General features: G+C 46.1%; 1 protein-coding gene across 2 annotated transcripts in view; it reads left to right on the plus strand.

The window, feature by feature from the left end:
• LOC106561778 (unconventional myosin-Vc) overlaps positions 1 to 19556 on the plus strand; it is a 56144-nt gene that overhangs the window by 12769 nt on the left and 23819 nt on the right. For both annotated transcript variants that reach the window (XM_045688614.2, XM_082957462.1), the window contains exons 11-21: positions 1705 to 1786; positions 1973 to 2113; positions 5275 to 5397; positions 5659 to 5742; positions 11124 to 11255; positions 11463 to 11560; positions 12271 to 12357; positions 12593 to 12704; positions 13440 to 13651; positions 18474 to 18639; positions 18792 to 18938. In XM_045688614.2, coding sequence (XP_045544570.1) covers positions 1705 to 1786; positions 1973 to 2113; positions 5275 to 5397; positions 5659 to 5742; positions 11124 to 11255; positions 11463 to 11560; positions 12271 to 12357; positions 12593 to 12704; positions 13440 to 13651; positions 18474 to 18639; positions 18792 to 18938 — 1384 coding nt within the window. The remainder of the gene's footprint in view (positions 1 to 1704; positions 1787 to 1972; positions 2114 to 5274; positions 5398 to 5658; positions 5743 to 11123; positions 11256 to 11462; positions 11561 to 12270; positions 12358 to 12592; positions 12705 to 13439; positions 13652 to 18473; positions 18640 to 18791; positions 18939 to 19556) is intronic.

Consider the following 19556-nt stretch of genomic DNA (forward strand, 5'->3'; position numbering starts at 1 on the left):
TACATTAAACTAAAGTGAGATAAATCGGCCACATACAATATCACAATCGTTTAAAACCTTCTTCAAAAATACATTGGTGTCAGTTATATTAACCGTAGGATAGTTGTACTGTATAGTTGTACTGTATATTAACCGTAGGATAGTTGTACTGCATAGTATACTGTATATTAACCGTAGGATAGCTGTACTGTATATTAACTGTAGGATAGTTGTACTGCATAGTATACTGTGTATTAACTGTAGGATAGTTGTACTGCATATTAACTGTATATTAACTGTAGGATAGTTGTACTGCATAGTGAACTGTATATTAACTGTAGGATAGTTGTACTGCATAGTGTACTGTAGGATAGCTGTACTGTATATTAACTGTAGGATAGTTGTACTGCATAGTGAACTGTATATTAACTGTAGGATAGTTGTACTGCATAGTGAACTGTATATTAACCGTAGGATAGTTGTACTGTATATTAACTGTAGGATAGTTGTACTGTATATTAACTGTAGGATAGTTGTACTGTATATTAACTGTAGGATAGTTGTACTGTATATTAACTGTAGGATAGTTGTACTGTATATTAACTGTAGGATAGTTGTACTGTATATTAACTGTAGGATAGTTGTACTGCATATTAACTGTAGGATAGTTGTACTGCATAGTGAACTGTATATTAACCGTAGGATAGTTGTACTGCATAGTGTACTGTAGGATAGTTGTACTGCATAGTGTACTGTATATTAACTGTAGGATAGTTGTACTGCATAGTTGTACTGTATATTAACCGTAGGATAGTTGTACTGCATAGTGTACTGTAGGATAGTTGTACTGTATATTAACTGTAGGATAGTTGTACTGTATAGTTGTACTGTACATTAACTGTAGGATAGTTGTACTGCATAGTGTACTGTAGGATAGTTGTACTGTATATTAACTGTAGGATAGTTGTACTGTATATTAACTGTAGGATAGTTGTATAGTGTACTGTATATTAACTGTAGGATAGTTGTATTGCATAGTGTACTGTAGGATAGTTGTACTGCATAGTTGTACTGTATATTAACCGTAGGATAGTTATACAGTACAACTACAGTTAATGTACAGTACAACTATCCTCGGTTAATATACAGTACAACTATGCAGTACAACTATCCTACAGTTAATATACAGTACAACTATGCAGTATAACTATCCTACAGTTAATATACAGTTCACTATACAGTACAACTATCCAACAGTTAATGTACAGTACAACTATCCAACAGTTAATGTACAGTACAACTATCCTACAGTTAATATACAGTACAACTATCCTACAGTTAATGTACAGTACATTAACTGTAGGATAGTTGTACTGTATAGTGTACTGTATATTAACTGTAGGATAGTTGTACTGCATAGTGTACTGTATATTAACTGTAGGATAGTTGTACTGTATATTAACTGTAGGATAGTTGTACTGCATAGTGTACTGTAGGATAGTTGTACTGTATATTAACTGTAGTTGAGTTGTACTGTATATTAACTGTAGGATAGTTGTACTGTATATTAACTGTAGGATAGTTGAATTGTATATTAACTGTAGGATAGTTGTACTGCATAGTATATTGTATATTAACCGTAGGATAGTTGTACTGCATAGTGTATACATCATCATCATCATCATATGTTGTTTTCACTCCATTTTGGCACCTCTTTTTTTTCAGCTTTGAAACATTTGACGTCAACAGTTTCGAACAGTTTTGCATCAACTACGCCAACGAGAAACTGCAACAACAATTCAACTTGGTATGTATTCTCTCGTGACACAGACTCCACTAGCTACGACCACTAGAGATGTGATATTTGGTTCTGGGATTACGTAGTCTGCAATGTCTCTTATTCGCAATTGTGGTGAAAGCAATAATCTTTTTTTTTTTTTATTCACTGAAAGGTCGTAACAACTAAGATATTTTCTGCTGTTTCCTATATCAGCATGTGTTTAAGCTGGAACAGGAGGAATACATGAAGGAAGATATTCCCTGGACTCTGATAGACTTCTATGACAACCAGCCGGTCATTGACCTGATTGAAGCTAAAATGGGCATCCTGGACCTGCTGGATGAAGAATGCCTGGTGAGACCAATTTATGTATTTAACAAGGATGTGGTTTAGTTTTTGTATGACAGGACAGTGGGAAGTATAAAAGGGATAATTAACTTAAGGGCTCTAATAATGAATGATGAACGACGTGGAAGGTGTGTTAGTGGAGTGGAAAAACGAACCTTCCACGGACTTGCAGTATTTTCCAGAGAACCCATAGAGCCCTGAGTTAATTATCCCTTTTATACCATGGCTATAATTTAACACATTTTGCCGCTAGAAATGTGTTTAATTTGCAGGTAGAAATGTGTTCAACAGCCACCGAAGTAGCTAGCGAGTTTACTAGATAGCGACAGTAGTTGCCGTGGTAACCAAACCGACTTGCTAGCTCAGCTAACCAAACCGTCAGTACTAGCTTGCCGTTATAAAAATTGAATTCAACAATGCCAACAAAAATGTTTTCAGTTAGACTTTTACTTTCAAAAGCAGCTCAAACACAGGACATGTAAGAATGAACTAAAGCCATTTTAATTCTACCTTGCAAATATCTTTTTTTATTTGTCACATACACATGTTTAGCAGATGTTATTGCGGGTGTAGCGAAATGCTTGTGTTTCTAGCTCCAACAGTCCAGTAATCTCTAACAATACACACAATCTAAAGGAATGGAATTAAGAATATATAAATATTTGGATGGGCAATGTCAGAGCGGCATAGACTAAGATATAGTATAGAATACAGTATATACATATGAGATGAGTAATGCAAGATATGTAAACATTATTAAAGTGACTAGTGTTCCATTTTTATTAAAGTGGCCAGTGATTTCAAGTTCATGTATATAGGGCAGCAGCCTCTAATGTGCTAGTGATGGCTAATTAACAGTCTGATGGCCTTGAGATAGAAGCTGTTTTTCAGTCTCTCTGTCCCAGCTTTGATGCACCTGTACTGACCTCGCCTTCTGGATGATAGCGGGGTGAACAGGCAGTGGCTCGGGTGGTTTGTTGTCCTTGATGATCTTTTTGGCCTTCCTGTGACATCGGGTGGTGTAGGTTTCCTGGAGGGCAGGTAGTTTGCCCCCGGTGATGCGTTGTGCAGACCGCACCACCCTCTGGAGAGCCCTGCAGTTGCGGGCGGTGTAGTCGCCGTACCAGGCGGTGATACAGCCCAACAGGATCCTCTCGATTGTGCATCTGTAAAAGTTTGGCCACCTGGGGGCGGCCCGTCAGGAAGTCCAGGACCCAATTGCGCAAGGCGGGGTTCAGACCCAGGGCCTCTAGCTTAATGATGAGCTTGGAGGGTACTATGGTGTTGAGTGCTGAGCTGTAATCGATGAACAGCATTCTTACATAGGTATTCCTCTTGTCCAGATGGGTTAGGGCAGAGTGCAGTGTGATGGCGATTGCATCGTCTGTGGATCTGTTGGTGTGGTAAGCAAATTGAAGGGGGTCTAGGGTGTCAGGTAGGGTGAAGGTGATATAATCCTTCACTAGTCTCTCAAAGCACTTCATGATGACAGAAGTGAGTGCTACGGGGCGATAGTCATTTAGTTCTTGGGTACAGGAAACAGTGGTGGCCATCTTGAAGCATGTGGGGACAGCAGACTGGGATAGGGAGAGAGTGAATATGTCTGTAAACACTCCAGCCAGCTGGTCTGCGCATGCTCTGAGGACGCGGCTCGGGATGCTGTCTGGGCCAGCAGCCAAGCGAGGGTTAACACGTTTAAATGTCTTACTCACATCGGCCACGGAGGAGGAGAGCCCACAGTACTTTGTAGCGGGCCGCGTCGGTGGCACTGTGTTATCCTCAAAGTGGACGAAGAAGGTGTTTAGCTTGTCCGGAAGCAAGACGTCGATGTCCTCAACGTGGCTGGTTTTCCCTTTGTAATCCGTGATTGTCTGTAGACGCTGCCACAATCGTCTCATGTCTGAGCCGTTAAATTGCGACTCCACTTTGTCTGTATACTGACGTTTTGCCTGTTTGATTGCCTTACGGAGGGAATAACTACACTGTTTGTATTCGGCCATATTCCCAGTCACCTTGCCATGGTGAAATGTGATGGTTCGCGCTTTCAGTTTTGCGAGAATGCTACCATCTATCCACGGTTTCTGGTTTAGGTAGGTTTTAATAGTCACAGTGGGTACAACATCTCCTATCCACTAATTGATCAACTCAGTCACCGTTTGTCAGGAAGTGTATAGGAGATGTTGTACCCACTGTACCCAACATAACATGCGTTATAGGGAAAATAATGCACGCTCCAGAATGCCCTTCAAGCCAATCAGAAACAAGTATTCAACAATGCCATGGTATAACCTGTACATAGCCCATCTGTAAATAGCCCATCCAACGACCTCATCCCCATACTGTATTTATTTATTTATTTATTTATTTATTTATTTATCTTGCTCCTTTGCACCCCAGTATCTCTACTTGCACATTCTACCATTCCAGTGTTTAATTGCTATATTGTAATTACTTCGCCACTACGGCCTATTTATTGCCTTACCGCCCTTATCTTACCTCATTTGCACACACTGTATATAGACTTTTTCTACTGTATTATTGACTGTGTCAAACTGCTTTGCTTTATCTTGGCCAGGTCGCAGTTGTAAATGAGAACTTGTTCTCAACTAGCCTACCTGGTTAAATAAAGGTGAAATAAAAATGTATAATTATTAAGCAATAAAGCGTGAGGGGGTGTGGTATATGGCCAATATACCACGGCTAAGGGCTGTTCTTAGTGCCTGGACACAGCCCTTAGCAGTGGTATATTGGCCATGTACCACAAACCCCAGAGGTGCCTTATTGCTATTATAAACTGGTTACCAATGTACTTAGAGCAGTAAAACTAAATGTTTTGTCATACCCGTGGTATACGGTCTGTTATTTTTTATTTATTTATCCTTTATTTAACTATAAAGGTATACCACAGCTGTCAGCCAATCAGCATTCAGGGCTGGAACCAGTCCGTTTTTATAACGGATGATACACGGTGGAGGGATGGATAGAAAGGGCTGAGACCAGGCTCCAACTCCCATCGCCATGGATAATATGTACTCCAGAGTCTGTGGCATATTGTTTTGTATTTCTAATACTGTATGTTCTATTTTTGTCAATCTCGCTCTCTCTCTCGCTCTCTCTCTCGCTCTCTCTCTCGCTCTCTCTCTCGCTCTCTCTCTCGCTCTCTCCAGTTCCCCCAGGGTACAGATCAGAACTGGATTCAGAAGCTGTACAACTACCTGGTTGACAACCCTCTGTTTGAGAAGCCCAGGATGTCCAACGAAGCCTTCATCATCCAACACTTTGCTGATAAGGTACAGTCACACTCAGTGTCACCGTTGGACTGAATTCCATTTCGATTCAGTCATGTCAGGAAGCAATTGGAATGTCAGTTTACTTCCTGAAGTGACTACATTTCAATGGAATTCACCCCTTGCTCATTTTACATCCAATTTATGATGTTTTTATAGTTTTATTTTTTCAATTCATTTGTAAAATAAAATTATTTTCTGTTTTACCAATGCATACCTCAAATCTGTGGCTTTGCTTTGAAATCTGTGTTGTGCCATTTACAGGTAGAATATCAGTGCTGGGGCTTTCTAGAGAAGAACAGAGACACACTGTATGAAGAGCTGATAGACACCATGAGAACCAGTAAGGTATTGACTCTCCTTCTCAGTGTGTTTCTTAACATGCTTACTACATTGTTATTTGTATTTATTTAACCTTTATTTTGATAGGGAAGACATATGGAGACCTAGGTCTCTTTTCCAAATGGGCCTTGTATAATACAATATAAAATACACATTTAACATACACAAAAAAACGATATATATATATATATATATCTCAGCAAAAAAAGAAACATCCTCTCACTGTCAACGTCCTTTATTTTCAGCAAACTTAACATGTGTAAATATTTGTATGAACATAACAAGATTAAACAACTGAGACATAAACTGAACAAGTTCCACAGACATGTGACTAACAGAAATGGAATCATGTGTCCCTGAACAAAGGGGGGGGTCAAAATCAAAAGTAACAGTCAGTATCTGGTGTGGTGTGGTGGCTAATTTCTGCATTACCAAATGAGAAGAGTTACAAACACACCAGTCTGAGTTAAACTACATCTTTAATACTTAAGATACTTTTGAGCCCCGGCTAAGGTAGACGTGCAACTGAAAAGACACCAGAGTCCAATGGACACTTTCTAATGACAAGTACCTCAAATAAGCATATTATACTAATAAAACATCTTAATTATCTATGTTACCCAACTAATTCTGATTCGTCCACGACAGTGGCCACCAGCTGCTTTAAGTACTGCAGTGCATCTCCTCCTCATGGACTGCACCAGATTTGCCAGTTCTTGCTGTGAGATGTTACCCCACTCTTCCACCAAGGCACCTGCAAGTTCCCGGACATTTCTGGGGGGAATGGCCCTAGCCCTCACCCTCCGATCCAACAGGTCCCAGACGTGCTCAATGGAATTGAGATCCGGGCTCTTCGCTGGCCATGGCAGAACACTGACATTCCTGTCTTGCAGGAAATCACGTACAGAACGAGCAGTATGGCTGGTGGCATTGTCATGCTGGAGGGTCATGTCAGGATTAGCCTGCAGGAAGGGTACCGCATGAGGGAGGAGGATGTCTTCCCTGTAACACACAGCGTTGAGATTGCCTGCAATGACAACAAGCTCAGTCCGATGATGCTGTGACACACCGCCCCAGACCATGACGGACCCTCCACCTCCAAATCAATCCCGCTCCAGAGTACAGGCCTCAGTGTAACGCTCATTCCTTCGACGATAAACGCAAATCCGACCATCACCCCTGGTGAGACAAAACCGCGACTCATCAGTGAAGAGCACTTTTTTCCAGTCCTGTCTGGTCCAGCGACGGTGGGTTTGTGCCCATAGGCGACGTTGTTGCCGGTGAGGACCTGCCTTACAACAGGCCTACAAGCCCTCAGTCCAGCCTCTCTCAGCCTATTGCGGACAGTCTGAGTACTGATGGAGGGATTGTGCGTTCCTGGTGTAACTCGGGCAGTTGTTGTTGCCATCCTGTTCCTGTCCTGCAGGTGTGATGTTCAGATGTACCGATCCTGTGCAGGTGTTGTTACACGTGGTCTGCCACTGCGAGGACGATCAGCTGTCCGTCCTGTCTCCCTGTAGCGCTGTCTTAGGCGTCTCACAGTACGGACATTGCAATTTATTGCCCTGGCCACATCTGCAGTCCTCATGCCTCCTTGCAGCATGCCTAAGGCACGTGCACGCAGATGAGCAGGGACCCTGGGCATTTTTCTTTTGGTGATTTTCAGAGTCAGTAGAAAGGCCTCTTTAGTGTCCTAATTTTTCATAACTGTGACCTTAATTGCCTACCGTCTGTAAGCTGTTAGTGTCTTAACGACCGTTCCACAGGTGCATGTTCATTAATTGTTTATGGTTCATTGAACAAGCATGGAAAACAGTGTTTAAACCCTTTACAATGAAGATCTGTGAAGTCATTTGGATTTTTACGAATTATCTTTGAAAGACAGGGTCCTGAAAAAGGGGATGTTTCTTTTTTTGCTGAGTATATACAGTTGAAGTCAAAGTTTACATACACCTTAGCCAAATACATTTGAAACTCAGTTTTTCACAATTCCTGACATTTAATCCAAGCCAACAGGTTGGCACCATCCGAGGCCACAGCCAATGTCAATATGAGGAACTCTGAGTAACCAATTTTTCTTGGGCTTTGATTTGCAATCGTGCAACAGCCCAAGCCCTCTACGTGATTTGAAAACTGAGGCTGTATTCAAGTTTATGGAATTCCAAATTTGAACTAATAGCACTGGGTGAGCAGAGACCACACAGGGATCCTCTTTTGAGCTAACAATAGCAGATCTAAGAGTGGAGTTGAAATGAATGGTTTCAAGATTACAACTGACAACACCCCTGGCAGTATAGACAACAGTACGATGATCACGCTTAGAGAGGATGGGAGGTATTACCTGAGTCAAGATCTTAACGTAACCTGTAAATGTGAAGAGGGTCCAGGGTCCTAGATGGTCTGGGTGGAGTTCAGGTCCAGGCTCCTAGATGGTCTGGGTCCAGGGTCCTAGATGGTCTGGGTGGAGTCTGGGTCCAGGGTCCTAGATGGTCTGGGTCCAAGCTCCTAGATGGTCTGGGTGGAGTCTGGGTCCTAGATGGTCTTGGTGGGAGTCTGGGTCCAGGGTCCTAGATGGTCTGGGTGGAGTCTGGGTCCAGGCTCCTAGATGGTCTGGGTGGAGTCTGGGTCCAGGCTCCTAGATGGTCTGGGTGGAGTCTGGGTCCAGGCTCCTAGATCGTCTGGGTCCAGGCTCCTAGATGGTCTGGGTGGAGTCTGGGTCCAGGCTCTTAGATGGTCTGGGTGGAGTCTGGGTCCAGGCTCCTAGATGGTCTGGGTGGAGTCTGGGTCCAGGCTCCTAGATGGTCTGGGGGGAGTCTGGGTCCAGGCTCCTAGATGGTCTGGGTGGAGTCTGGGTCCAGGCTCCTAAATGGTCTGGGTGGAGTCTGGGTCCAGGCTCCTAAATGGTCTGGGTGGAGTCTGGGTCCAGGCTCCTAGATGGTCTGGGTAGAGTCTGGGTCCAGGCTCCTAGATGGTCTGGGTGGAGTCTGCGTCCAGATGGTCTGGGTGGAGTCTGGGTCCAGGCTCCTAGATGGTCTGGGTAGAGATCAGGTCCAGGCTCCTAGATGGTCTGGGTAGAGATCAGGTCCAGGCTCCTAGATGGTCTGGGGGGAGTCTGGGTCCAGATGGTCTGGGGGGAGTCTGGGTCCAGGCTCCTAGATGGTCTGGGTAGAGATCAGGTCCAGGCTCCTAGATGGTCTGGGGGGAGTCTGGGTCCAGATGGTCTGGGGGGAGTCTGGGTCCAGGCTCCTAGATGGTCTGGGTGGAGTCTGGGTCCAGGCTCCTCGATGGTCTGGGTGGAGTCTGGGTCCAGGCTCCTCGATGGTCTGGGTGGAGTCTGGGTCCAGGCTCCTAGATGGTCTGGGTGGAGTCTGGGTCCAGGCTCCTAGATGGTCTGGGTAGAGATCAGGTCCAGGCTCCTAGATGGTCTGGGTGGAGTCTGGGTCCAGGCTCCTAGATGGTCTGGGTGGAGTCTGGGTCCAGGCTCCTAGATGGTCTGGGTAGAGATCAGGTCCAGGCTCCTAGATGGTCTGGGTGGAGTCTGGGTCCAGGCTGCTAGATGGTCTGGGTAGAGATCAGGTCCAGGCTCCTAGATGGTCTGGGTGGAGTCTGGGTCCAGGCTCCTAGATGGTCTGGGTAGAGATCAGGTCCAGGCTCCTAGATGGTCTGGGGGGAGTCTGGGTCCAGATGGTCTGGGGGGAGTCTGGGTCCAGGCTCCTAGATGGTCTGGGTGGAGTCTGGGTCCAGGCTCCTAGATGGTCTGGGTGGAGTCTGGGTCCAGGCTCCTAGATGGTCTGGGTGGAGTCTGGGTCCAGGCTCCTAGATGGTCTGGGTAGAGATCAGGTCCAGGCTCCTAGATGGTCTGGGTGGAGTCTGGGTCCAGGCTCCTAGATGGTCTGGGTGGAGTCTGGGTCCAGGCTCCTAGATGGTCTGGGTGGAGTCTGGGTCCAGGCTCCTAGATGGTCTGGGTGGAGTCTGGGTCCAGGCTCCTAGATGGTCTGGGTAGAGATCAGGTCCAGGCTCCTAGATGGTCTGGGTGGAGTCCATCTCTGTAGAGCGTATTTTGTTTCCAAAAAGTGTCTCAAGTATTTAAAGTTATACCAACAGTGGCAGTATTTAAAGTTATGCCAACAGTGGCAGTATTTAAAGTTATACCAACAGTGGCAGTATTTAAAGTTATGCCAACAGTGGCAGTATTTAAAGTTATGCCAACAGTGGCAGTATTTAAAGTTATGCCAACAGTGGCAGTATTTAAAGTTATACCAACAGTGGCAGTATTTAAAGTTATGCCAACAGTGGCAGTATTTAAAGTTATACCAACAGAGTGGCAGTATTTAAAGTTATGCCAACAGTGGCAGTATTTAAAGTTATACCAACAGTGGCAGTATTTAAAGTTATGCCAACAGTGGCAGTATTTAAAGTTATGCCAACAGTGGCAGTATTTAAAGTTATGCCAACAGTGGCAGTATTTAAAGTTATGCCAACAGAGGCAGTATTTAAAGTTATACCAACAGTGGCAGTATTTAAAGTTATGCCAACAGTGGCAGTATTTAAAGTTATGCCAACAGCGGCAGTATTATTTAAGACAGATATAAAGTGTTAAGAGCCTGCTGAACCTTTTCACAGCTGCGACTCAGCACGGCACCAGATATAATTGGATGCTTTTCATAGCCTTTTAGGGTGTTGATCAACTCAATAAAATCCAGTTTCATTAGTTGTGATTTACTCTTTTTTTTATGTAAATTGGTCCCACGTGCACTACGACAGCAGCAGTCCATGGCTGAAATCCTGTGATATCCTTCACCGTAGTACAGGGTTTTAACTCCAGGAACCAAGATGTGCCCATTTCAAGTTTATTTCGTGTTATTACGTGTCTATTTCATGTTTTTACGTGTTTATTTCATGTTATTACGTGTCTATTTCATGTTATTACGTGTCTATTTCATGTTTTTACGTGTCTATTTCATGTTTTTACGTGTCTATTTCATGTTATTACGTGTCTATTTCATCTTATTACGTGTCTATTTCATGTTATTACGTGTCTATTTCATGTTATTACGTGTCTATTTCATGTTATTACGTGTCTATTTCATGTTATTACGTGTCTATTTCATGTTATTACGTGTCTATCATGTTATTACGTGTCTATCATGTTATTACGTGTCTATCATGTTATTAAGTGTTTATTTCATGTTATTAAGTGTTTATTTCATGTTATTAAGTGTTTATTTCATGTTATTACGTGTTTATTTCATGTTATTACGTGTCTATCATGTTATTACGTGTGTATTTTGTGCTTATTACATGTCTATTTCCTGTTTTAAACATACCTTGTTTGACCCATACTGGACTGTTTATGTGTGACTCATTCTATTTCCTGACACTATCAGTTTCCTCTCCTGGCCAACTTCTTCCTGGAGGAGGAGCCAGGCGGAGTCGGCAGTAAAGGCATTAAAGTGAGGCCTGCCCGGCCTGGGGTGAAACCAGCCAATAAGAATCTCAGGACCACCGTGGGTGAGAAAGTAGGTGACCAATCATGTTTACTATCGCTTAGAAAATAAAACGATAAACACGAATTGAATTACTATACTTATCATTGAAACAACATTTTATATGTACAGACTATATTGATATTGTCAAATGGAAGTCATTCAGCTAAAAGCACCTTTTGCGATGGTATGTGTAATAGAGCTTGGACCCCCGTGTGTGTAACACTGTCTTTCCTGCAGTTCCGTAGTTCTCTGTACCTTCTGATGGAGACACTGAACGCCACCACCCCTCACTACGTACGCTGCATCAAGCCCAACGAGGAAAAGATGCCTTTCGAGTAAGTAGTTCCACGTACAGTACCTACTTAATACTCTACATCCGCCGTGATGAGGTCATAAAGGACGCCAACAAATCTTCTGCTACTGTAGTCTGTGTTGTCACTTCCTTTCTGTACCATGAGAGAGAGAGACCAGTCTCTTCCAGCTCTGGGCTGTATTTCCAGATTTATATTGTATTATGTGTAAAATGGGGCTTAAAAAAAAAAATCTGTGGCAAGACTCCAGTACTCCTGTGTCTTCAAAGGGTTCATTCTGAAGTCTTTGTGTGTTGGGGGTGTTTCTCAATACGTCATCTTGATACTCCCCCAAGACACACTCCGGGGTGTTTCTCAATACGCCATCTTGATACCCCCCCAAGACACACTCCGGGGTGTTTCTCAATACGCCATCTTGATACTCCCCCAAGACACACTCCGGGGTGTTTCTCAATACGCCATCTTGATACTCCCCCAAGACACACTCCGGGGTGTTTCTCAATACGTCATCTTGATACTCCCCCAAGACACACTCCGGGGTGTTTCTCAATACGCCATCTTGATACTCCCCCAAGACACACTCCGGGGTGTTTCTCAATACGTCATCTTGATAACCCGGAGTGTGCCTTGGGGGTGTTTCTCAATACGTCATCTTGATAACCCGGAGTGTGCCTTGGGGGTGTTTCTCAATACGACATCTTGATAACCCGGAGTGTGTCATTATGTCCTGTCAGGTATGACTCTAAGCGGGTGGTCCAGCAGCTGAGGGCGTGTGGAGTCCTGGAGACCATTCACATCAGCGCTCAGAGCTACCCTTCCAGGTGATCTTCACCCAGCATCCACCTCTCCATACGTCCTTCAGTAACAACACAGCAGTGAACTCTACGGGCCAGTTTCCCGGGTACAGATTAATCAGTCCTGAACTAAAAACGAAGCTCTTTCAGAGAATCTTTGTTGATAGTGCTTTTTAGTCCAGGACTTTTATCTGTGTCCCGGGAAACCATCCTTACAAGCTTATTAACCTTGTATTAACTAAACTGTTGTTCTGATTGACAGGTGGACGTACATAGAGTTCTACAGCCGGTACAGTATACTGATGAGCCAACAGGAGCTGCTTCTCACCGACAAGAAGCAGACTTGTAGGACGGTGCTGCAGAGGCTGATTCAGGTGAGGGCTGAACATATGCCGGAGATATCAAATTTATTTGTCACATACACATGGTTAGCAGGTGTTAATGCAAGTGTAGCGAAATGCTTGCGCTTCTAGTTCCGACCGTGCAGTAATAAACAAAATACTGCATAGTTTCCTAGGAACGCGATGCGAGGCGGCCATCTTTGTCGGCACCGGATGAGATATGAGTCAAACTTGTCCCCCGTCCCCTTGCTTACTTTTATAGCACTCTTCTGATCTCCTTCCCTGTCCCCTTGCTTACTTTTATAGCACTCTTCTGATCTACTTCCCTGTCCCCTTGCTTACTTTTATAGCCCCGACCCTCCTGTCTGATCTCCTTCCCTGTCTGATCTCCTTCCCTGTCCCCTTGCTTACTTTTATAGCACTCTTCTGATCTCCTTCCCTGTCTGATCTCCTTCCCTGTCCCCTTGCTTACTTTTATAGCACTCTTCTGATCTCCTTCCCTGTCTGATCTCCTTCCCTGTCCCCTTGCTTACTTTTATAGCACTCTTCTGATCTGTGCTCTTAACTTTAGAATATTCGTTGAAAGTCTCCCATTTGACATCGATGAATGATTTTTAGGTTAAAAGTCATTGAGTTGTGCATGTGCTAAACACACAACGCTGAACTGTCTCCTCGGTGAATCTGTTGAGGTGTGTATCCAGGTCGATCTGTTCTTTATATTAGGTCCTTTTGCCAATGTGTCTGATGTCACCCACTTCCCCCTCCCAGGACTCCAACCAGTACAAGTTTGGCCGGACCAAGATCTTCTTCCGAGCGGGTCAGGTGGCGTACTTGGAGAAGCTGCGATTGGACCGTCTCCGAGGGGCGTGTGTGACCATCCAGAAGCATGTGAGGGGGTGGAGCCACAGGAGGACCTTCCTCCGTATGAGGGAGGCGGCCGTCGTCCTGCAACAGTACGTCCGCGGACAGAGACGGATACGGTGAGTGTCTTCACAACCACTACAACGGGCAGGAGAGAGGGAGAGAGAGGGGGCAGTAGAGGGAGAGAGGGGGCAGTAGAGGGAGAGAGGGGGCAGTAGAGGGAGAGAGGGGGGCAGTAGAGGGGGAGGCAGTGGAGGGGGCGAGAGCGAGGGGCAGTAAAGAGAGGGGGGGCAGTAGAGAGAGAGCGAGAGAGGGGTATGTATCAAATGTACAGTGCATTCGGGAAGTATTCAAACCCCTTGACTTTTTAAACATTTTGTTACGTTACAGCACTATTATAAAATGGATGAAATTGTTTTTTTTCCCCCTCATCAATCTACACACGATACCCCATAATTACAAAGCAAAAACACATTTTTATACTTTTGCTAATTTATTGAAAATAAAAAACTGAAATATCACAGTTACATAAGTATTCTGACCTTTTACTCAGTACTTTGTTGAAGCACCTTTGGCTGTGAATACAGCCTCGAATGTTCTTGGGTATGACGCTACAAGCTTGGCACACCTGTATTTGGGGAGTTTCTCCCATTTATTCTCTGCAGATCCTCTCAAGATCTGTCAGATTGGATGGGGAGCGTCGCTGCACAGCTATTTTCAGGTCTCTCCAGAGATGTTAGATCTGGTTGAAGTCTGGACTCTGGCTGGGCCACTCAAGGACATTCCGAGATTGAAGCCCTGAAGCCACTCCTGCGTTGTCTTGGCTGTGTGCTTAGTGTCATTGTCCTGTTGGAAGGTGAACCTTCGCCCCAGTCTGAGGTCCTGAGCAGGTTTTCATCAAGGATCTCTCTGTACTTTGCTCCGTTCATCTTTCCCTCAATCCTGACTAGTCTCCCAGTCCCTGCCACTGAAAAACATCCCCACAGCATGATGCTGCCACCACCATGCTTCACCGTAGGGATGGTACCAGGTTTCCTCCAGACGTGACGCTTGACATTAAGGCCAGAGAGTTCAATCTTGGTTTCATCAGACCAGAGAATCTTGTTTCTCATTGTCTGAGAATCTTTAGGTGCTTGTTGGCAAACTCCAAGTGGGCTGTCATGTGCCTTTTACTGAGGAGTGGCTTCTGTCTGGCTACTCTTCCATAAAGGCCTGATATGTGGAGTGCTGCAGCGATGGTTGTCCTTCTGGAAGGTTCTCCCATCTCCAAAGAGGAACTCTGGAGCTCTGTCATAGTGACCATCCGGTTCTTGGTCACCTCCCTGACCAAAGCCCTTCTCCCCCGATTGCTCAGTTTGGCCAGGCGGCCAGCTCTAGGAAGAGTCTTGGTGGTTCCAAACTTCTTCCATTTAAAAATGATGGAGGCCACTGTGTTCTTGGGGACCTTCAATGCTGCAGGAGTTTTTTTGGTACCCTTCCCCAGATCTGTGCCTCAACGCAATCGTGTCTCGGAGCTCTACGGACAATTCCTTCGTCCTCATGGCTTGATTTTTGCTCTGACGTGCACTGTCAACTGTGGGACCTTTTTATATAGACAAATTATGTCCAATCAATTGAATTTACCCCAGGTGGACTCCAATCAAGTTGTAGAAACATCTCAAGGATGATCAATGGAAACAAGATGCACTTGAGCTCAATTTCGAGTCTCATAGCGAAGGGTCTGAATACTTATGTAAATAAGGTTTTTCTGTTTTTTTTATTTTTAGTAAATGTGCAAAAATGTATAACCTGTTTTCACTTTGTCATTATGGGGTATTTGGTGTAGATTGATTGAAGGAAAAATGTTAATCCACTTTAGAATAATGCTGTAGCAAATTTTAGAAAAAGGGAAGGGGTCTGAATACTTTCCGAATACAATGCATGTATCAGATGCTCAACATGCTCTGCTCACACCTACTGTAGTGGTCCTAAACCACACAAAAACAACACAAGAGACTATAGAACATAAAGCTTTTTACTATCTTATCCTGGAATATATAAGGTCTGAGGTCGTCTGGCTTTGGCCTAAAGAGCAGGAACCCAGACTTAATCAAAGAAATTGGAATTACAGACAGTCATCCTACAAGAAACATGGTATAGAGGAGATGAACCCACTGGTTGGCCTCTAGGTTACAGAGAGCTGGTAGTCCCATCCACCACACTACCAGGTGGGTGGTATAGAGGAGATGGACCCACTGTTTGGCCTCTAGGTTACAGAGAGCTGGTAGTTCCATCCACCACACTACCAGGTGGTATAGAGGAGATGGACCCACTGGTTGGCCTCTAGGTTACAGAGAGCTGGTAGTCCCATCCACCACACTACCAGGTGGTATAGAGGAGATGGACCCACTGGTTGACCTCTAGGTTACAGAGAGCTGGTAGTCCCATCCACCACACTACCAGGTGGTATAGAGGAGATGGACCCACTGGTTGGCCTCTAGGTTACAGAGAGCTGGTAGTCCCATCCACCACACTACCAGGTGGTATAGAGGAGATGGACCCACTGGTTGGCCTCTAGGTTACAGAGAGCTGGTAGTCCCATCCACCACACTACCAGGTGGTATAGAGGAGATGGACCCACTGGTTGGCCTCTAGGTTACAGAGAGCTGGTAGTCCCATCCACCACACTACCAGGTGGGTGGTATAGAGGAGATGGACCCACTGTTTGGCCTCTAGGTTACAGAGAGCTGGTAGTCCCATCCACCACACTACCAGGTGGTATAGAGGAGATGGACCCAGTGGTTGGCCTCTAGGTTACAGAGAGCTGGTAGTCCCATCCACCACACTACCAGGTGGTATAGAGGAGATGGACCCACTGGTTGGCCTCTAGGTTACAGAGAGCTGGTAGTCCCATCCACCACACTACCAGGTGGGTGGTATAGAGGAGATGGACCCACTGGTTGGCCTCTAGGTTACAGAGAGCTGGTAGTCCCATCCACCACACTACCAGGTGGGTGGTATAGAGGAGATGGACCCACTGGTTGGCCTCTAGGTTACAGAGAGCTGGTAGTCCCATCCACCACACTACCAGGTGGGTGGTATAGAGGAGATGGACCCACTGGTTGGCCTCTAGGTTACAGAGAGCTGGTAGTCCCATCCACCACACTACCAGGTGGTATAGAGGAGATGGACCCACTGGTTGGCCTCTAGGTTACAGAGAGCTGGTAGTCCCATCCACCACACTACCAGGTGGTATAGAGGAGATGGACCCACTGGTTGACCTCTAGGTTACAGAGAGCTGGTAGTCCCATCCACCACACTACCAGGTGGTATAGAGGAGATGGACCCACTGGTTGGCCTCTAGGTTACAGAGAGCTGGTAGTCCCATCCACCACACTACCAGGTGGTATAGAGGAGATGGACCCACTGGTTGGCCTCTAGGTTACAGAGAGCTGGTAGTCCCATCCACCACACTACCAGGTGGTATAGAGGAGATGGACCCACTGGTTGGCCTCTAGGTTACAGAGAGCTGGTAGTCCCATCCACCACACTACCAGGTGGGTGGTATAGAGGAGATGGACCCACTGTTTGGCCTCTAGGTTACAGAGAGCTGGTAGTCCCATCCACCACACTACCAGGTGGTATAGAGGAGATGGACCCAGTGGTTGGCCTCTAGGTTACAGAGAGCTGGTAGTCCCATCCACCACACTACCAGGTGGTATAGAGGAGATGGACCCACTGGTTGGCCTCTAGGTTACAGAGAGCTGGTAGTCCCATCCACCACACTACCAGGTGGGTGGTATAGAGGAGATGGACCCACTGGTTGGCCTCTAGGTTACAGAGAGCTGGTAGTCCCATCCACCACACTACCAGGTGGGTGGTATAGAGGAGATGGACCCACTGGTTGGCCTCTAGGTTACAGAGAGCTGGTAGTCCCATCCACCACACTACCAGGTGGGTGGTATAGAGGAGATGGACCCACTGGTTGGCCTCTAGGTTACAGAGAGCTGGTAGTCCCATCCACCACACTACCAGGTGGGTGGTATAGAGGAGATGGACCCACTGGTTGGCCTCTAGGTTACAGAGAGCTGGTAGTCCCATCCACCACACTACCAGGTGGGTGGTATAGAGGAGATGGACCCACTGGTTGGCCTCTAGGTTACAGAGAGCTGGTAGTCCCATCCACCACACTACCAGGTGGTATAGAGGAGATGGACCCACTGGTTGGCCTCTAGGTTACAGAGAGCTGGTAGTCCCATCCACCACACTACCAGGTGGTATAGAGGAGATGGACCCACTGGTTGGCCTCTAGGTTACAGAGAGCTGGTAGTCCCATCCACCACACTACCAGGGGGTGGTATAGAGGAGATGAACCCACTGGTTGGCCTCTAGGTTACAGAGAGCTGGTAGTCCCATCCACCACACTACCAGGTGGGTGGTATAGAGGAGATGAACCCACTGGTTGGCCTCTAGGTTACAGAGAGCTGGTAGTCCCATCCACCAAACTACCAGGTGGTATAGAGGAGATGGACCCACTGGTTGGCCTCTAGGTTACAGAGAGCTGGTAGTCCCATCCACCACACTACCAGGTGGTATAGAGGAGATGGACCCACTGGTTGGCCTCTAGGTTACAGAGAGCTGGTAGTCCCATCCACCACACTACCAGGTGGTATAGAGGAGATGGACCCACTGGTTGGCCTCTAGGTTACAGAGAGCTGGTAGTCCCATCCACCACACTACCAGGTGGTATAGAGGAGATGGACCCACTGGTTGTCCTCTAGGTTACAGAGAGCTGGTAGTCCCATCCACCACACTACCAGGTGGTATAGAGGAGATGGACCCACTGGTTGGCCTCTAGGTTACAGAGAGCTGGTAGTCCCATCCACCACACTACCAGGTGTGTGAAACGGGGAAGGGACTCAGGGGGTATGCTCGTGATCGTCTCTTCCCGTTTCTCTGTAGTAAATCGGTGACGGCTGCAGCGTTGAAGCAAGGCTGGGCTGCTGTGGTCATTCAGAGGTACTGGAGAGGTTATCTAACCAGACAGATCTATAGAACGGTCCGGTCCTCCTCTATCATCATACAAGCCTTCACTAGAGGCTGGATAGCCAGGAAACGCTACAAAAAGGTATTGTGCTGTGTCCTGTCTGAATAGATTTGAATTTAGCTGTAGTTATCAACACATTATCTACCAACTGAGAACGCATGGGAATTTGACTAGATGTCAGTAGTCTGTGTGCATGTCTGTTTTTATTAATGCATCTCTGTGTATAAACTCAGATGGTGGAGGTGCAGAAAGCACTAATCTTACAGAAGTATGCCCGGGCGTGGCTGGCCAGGAGGCGCTTCCAGACCCTGCGTCGTCTGGTACATAACGTACAACTCTCCTACAGGTGCCAGCAGCTCAGGAAGAAACTGGAGGATCAGGTTAGAACCCCCCCAATAAAAAAACAACAGTACAACACTGACCTGGAAGAGGTGGGGTTATTGGGGTGGAGTCTTGTTGGAAGGGGTGGAGTCTTGTTGGAAGGGGTGGAGTTAGTGGGGTGGTCTTGTTGGAAGGGGTGGGGTTATTGGGGTGGAGTCTTGTTGGAAGAGGTGGGGTTATTGGGGTGGAGTCTTGTTGGAAGAGGTGGAGTCTTGTTGGAAGAGGTGGGGTTATTGGGGTGGTCTTGTTGGAAGAGGTGGGGTTATTGGGGTGGTCTTGTTGGAAGAGGTGGAGTCTTGTTGGAAGAGGTGGGGTTATTGGGGTGGAGTCTTGTTGGAGGAGGCGGGGTTATTGGGGTAAAGTCTTGTTGGAAGAGGTGGGGTTAGTGGGGTGGAGTCTTGTTGGGTGGGGTTATTAGGGTGGAGTCTTGTTGGAGGAGGTGGGGTTATTAGGGTGGAGTCTTGTTGGAAGAGGTGGAGTCTTGTTGGAAGAGGTGGAGTCTTGTTGGAAGAGGTGGAGTCTTGTTGGAAGAGGTGGAGTCTTGTTGGAAGAGGTGGAGTCTTGTTGGAAGAGGTGGAGTCTTGTTGGAAGAGGTGGAGTCTTGTTGGAAGAGGTGG

Source organism: Salmo salar, chromosome 10 (assembly GCF_965601325.2).
Source record: "Salmo salar chromosome 10, fSalSal1, whole genome shotgun sequence".
In the NCBI taxonomy this organism is placed as follows: domain Eukaryota; kingdom Metazoa; phylum Chordata; class Actinopteri; order Salmoniformes; family Salmonidae; genus Salmo; species Salmo salar.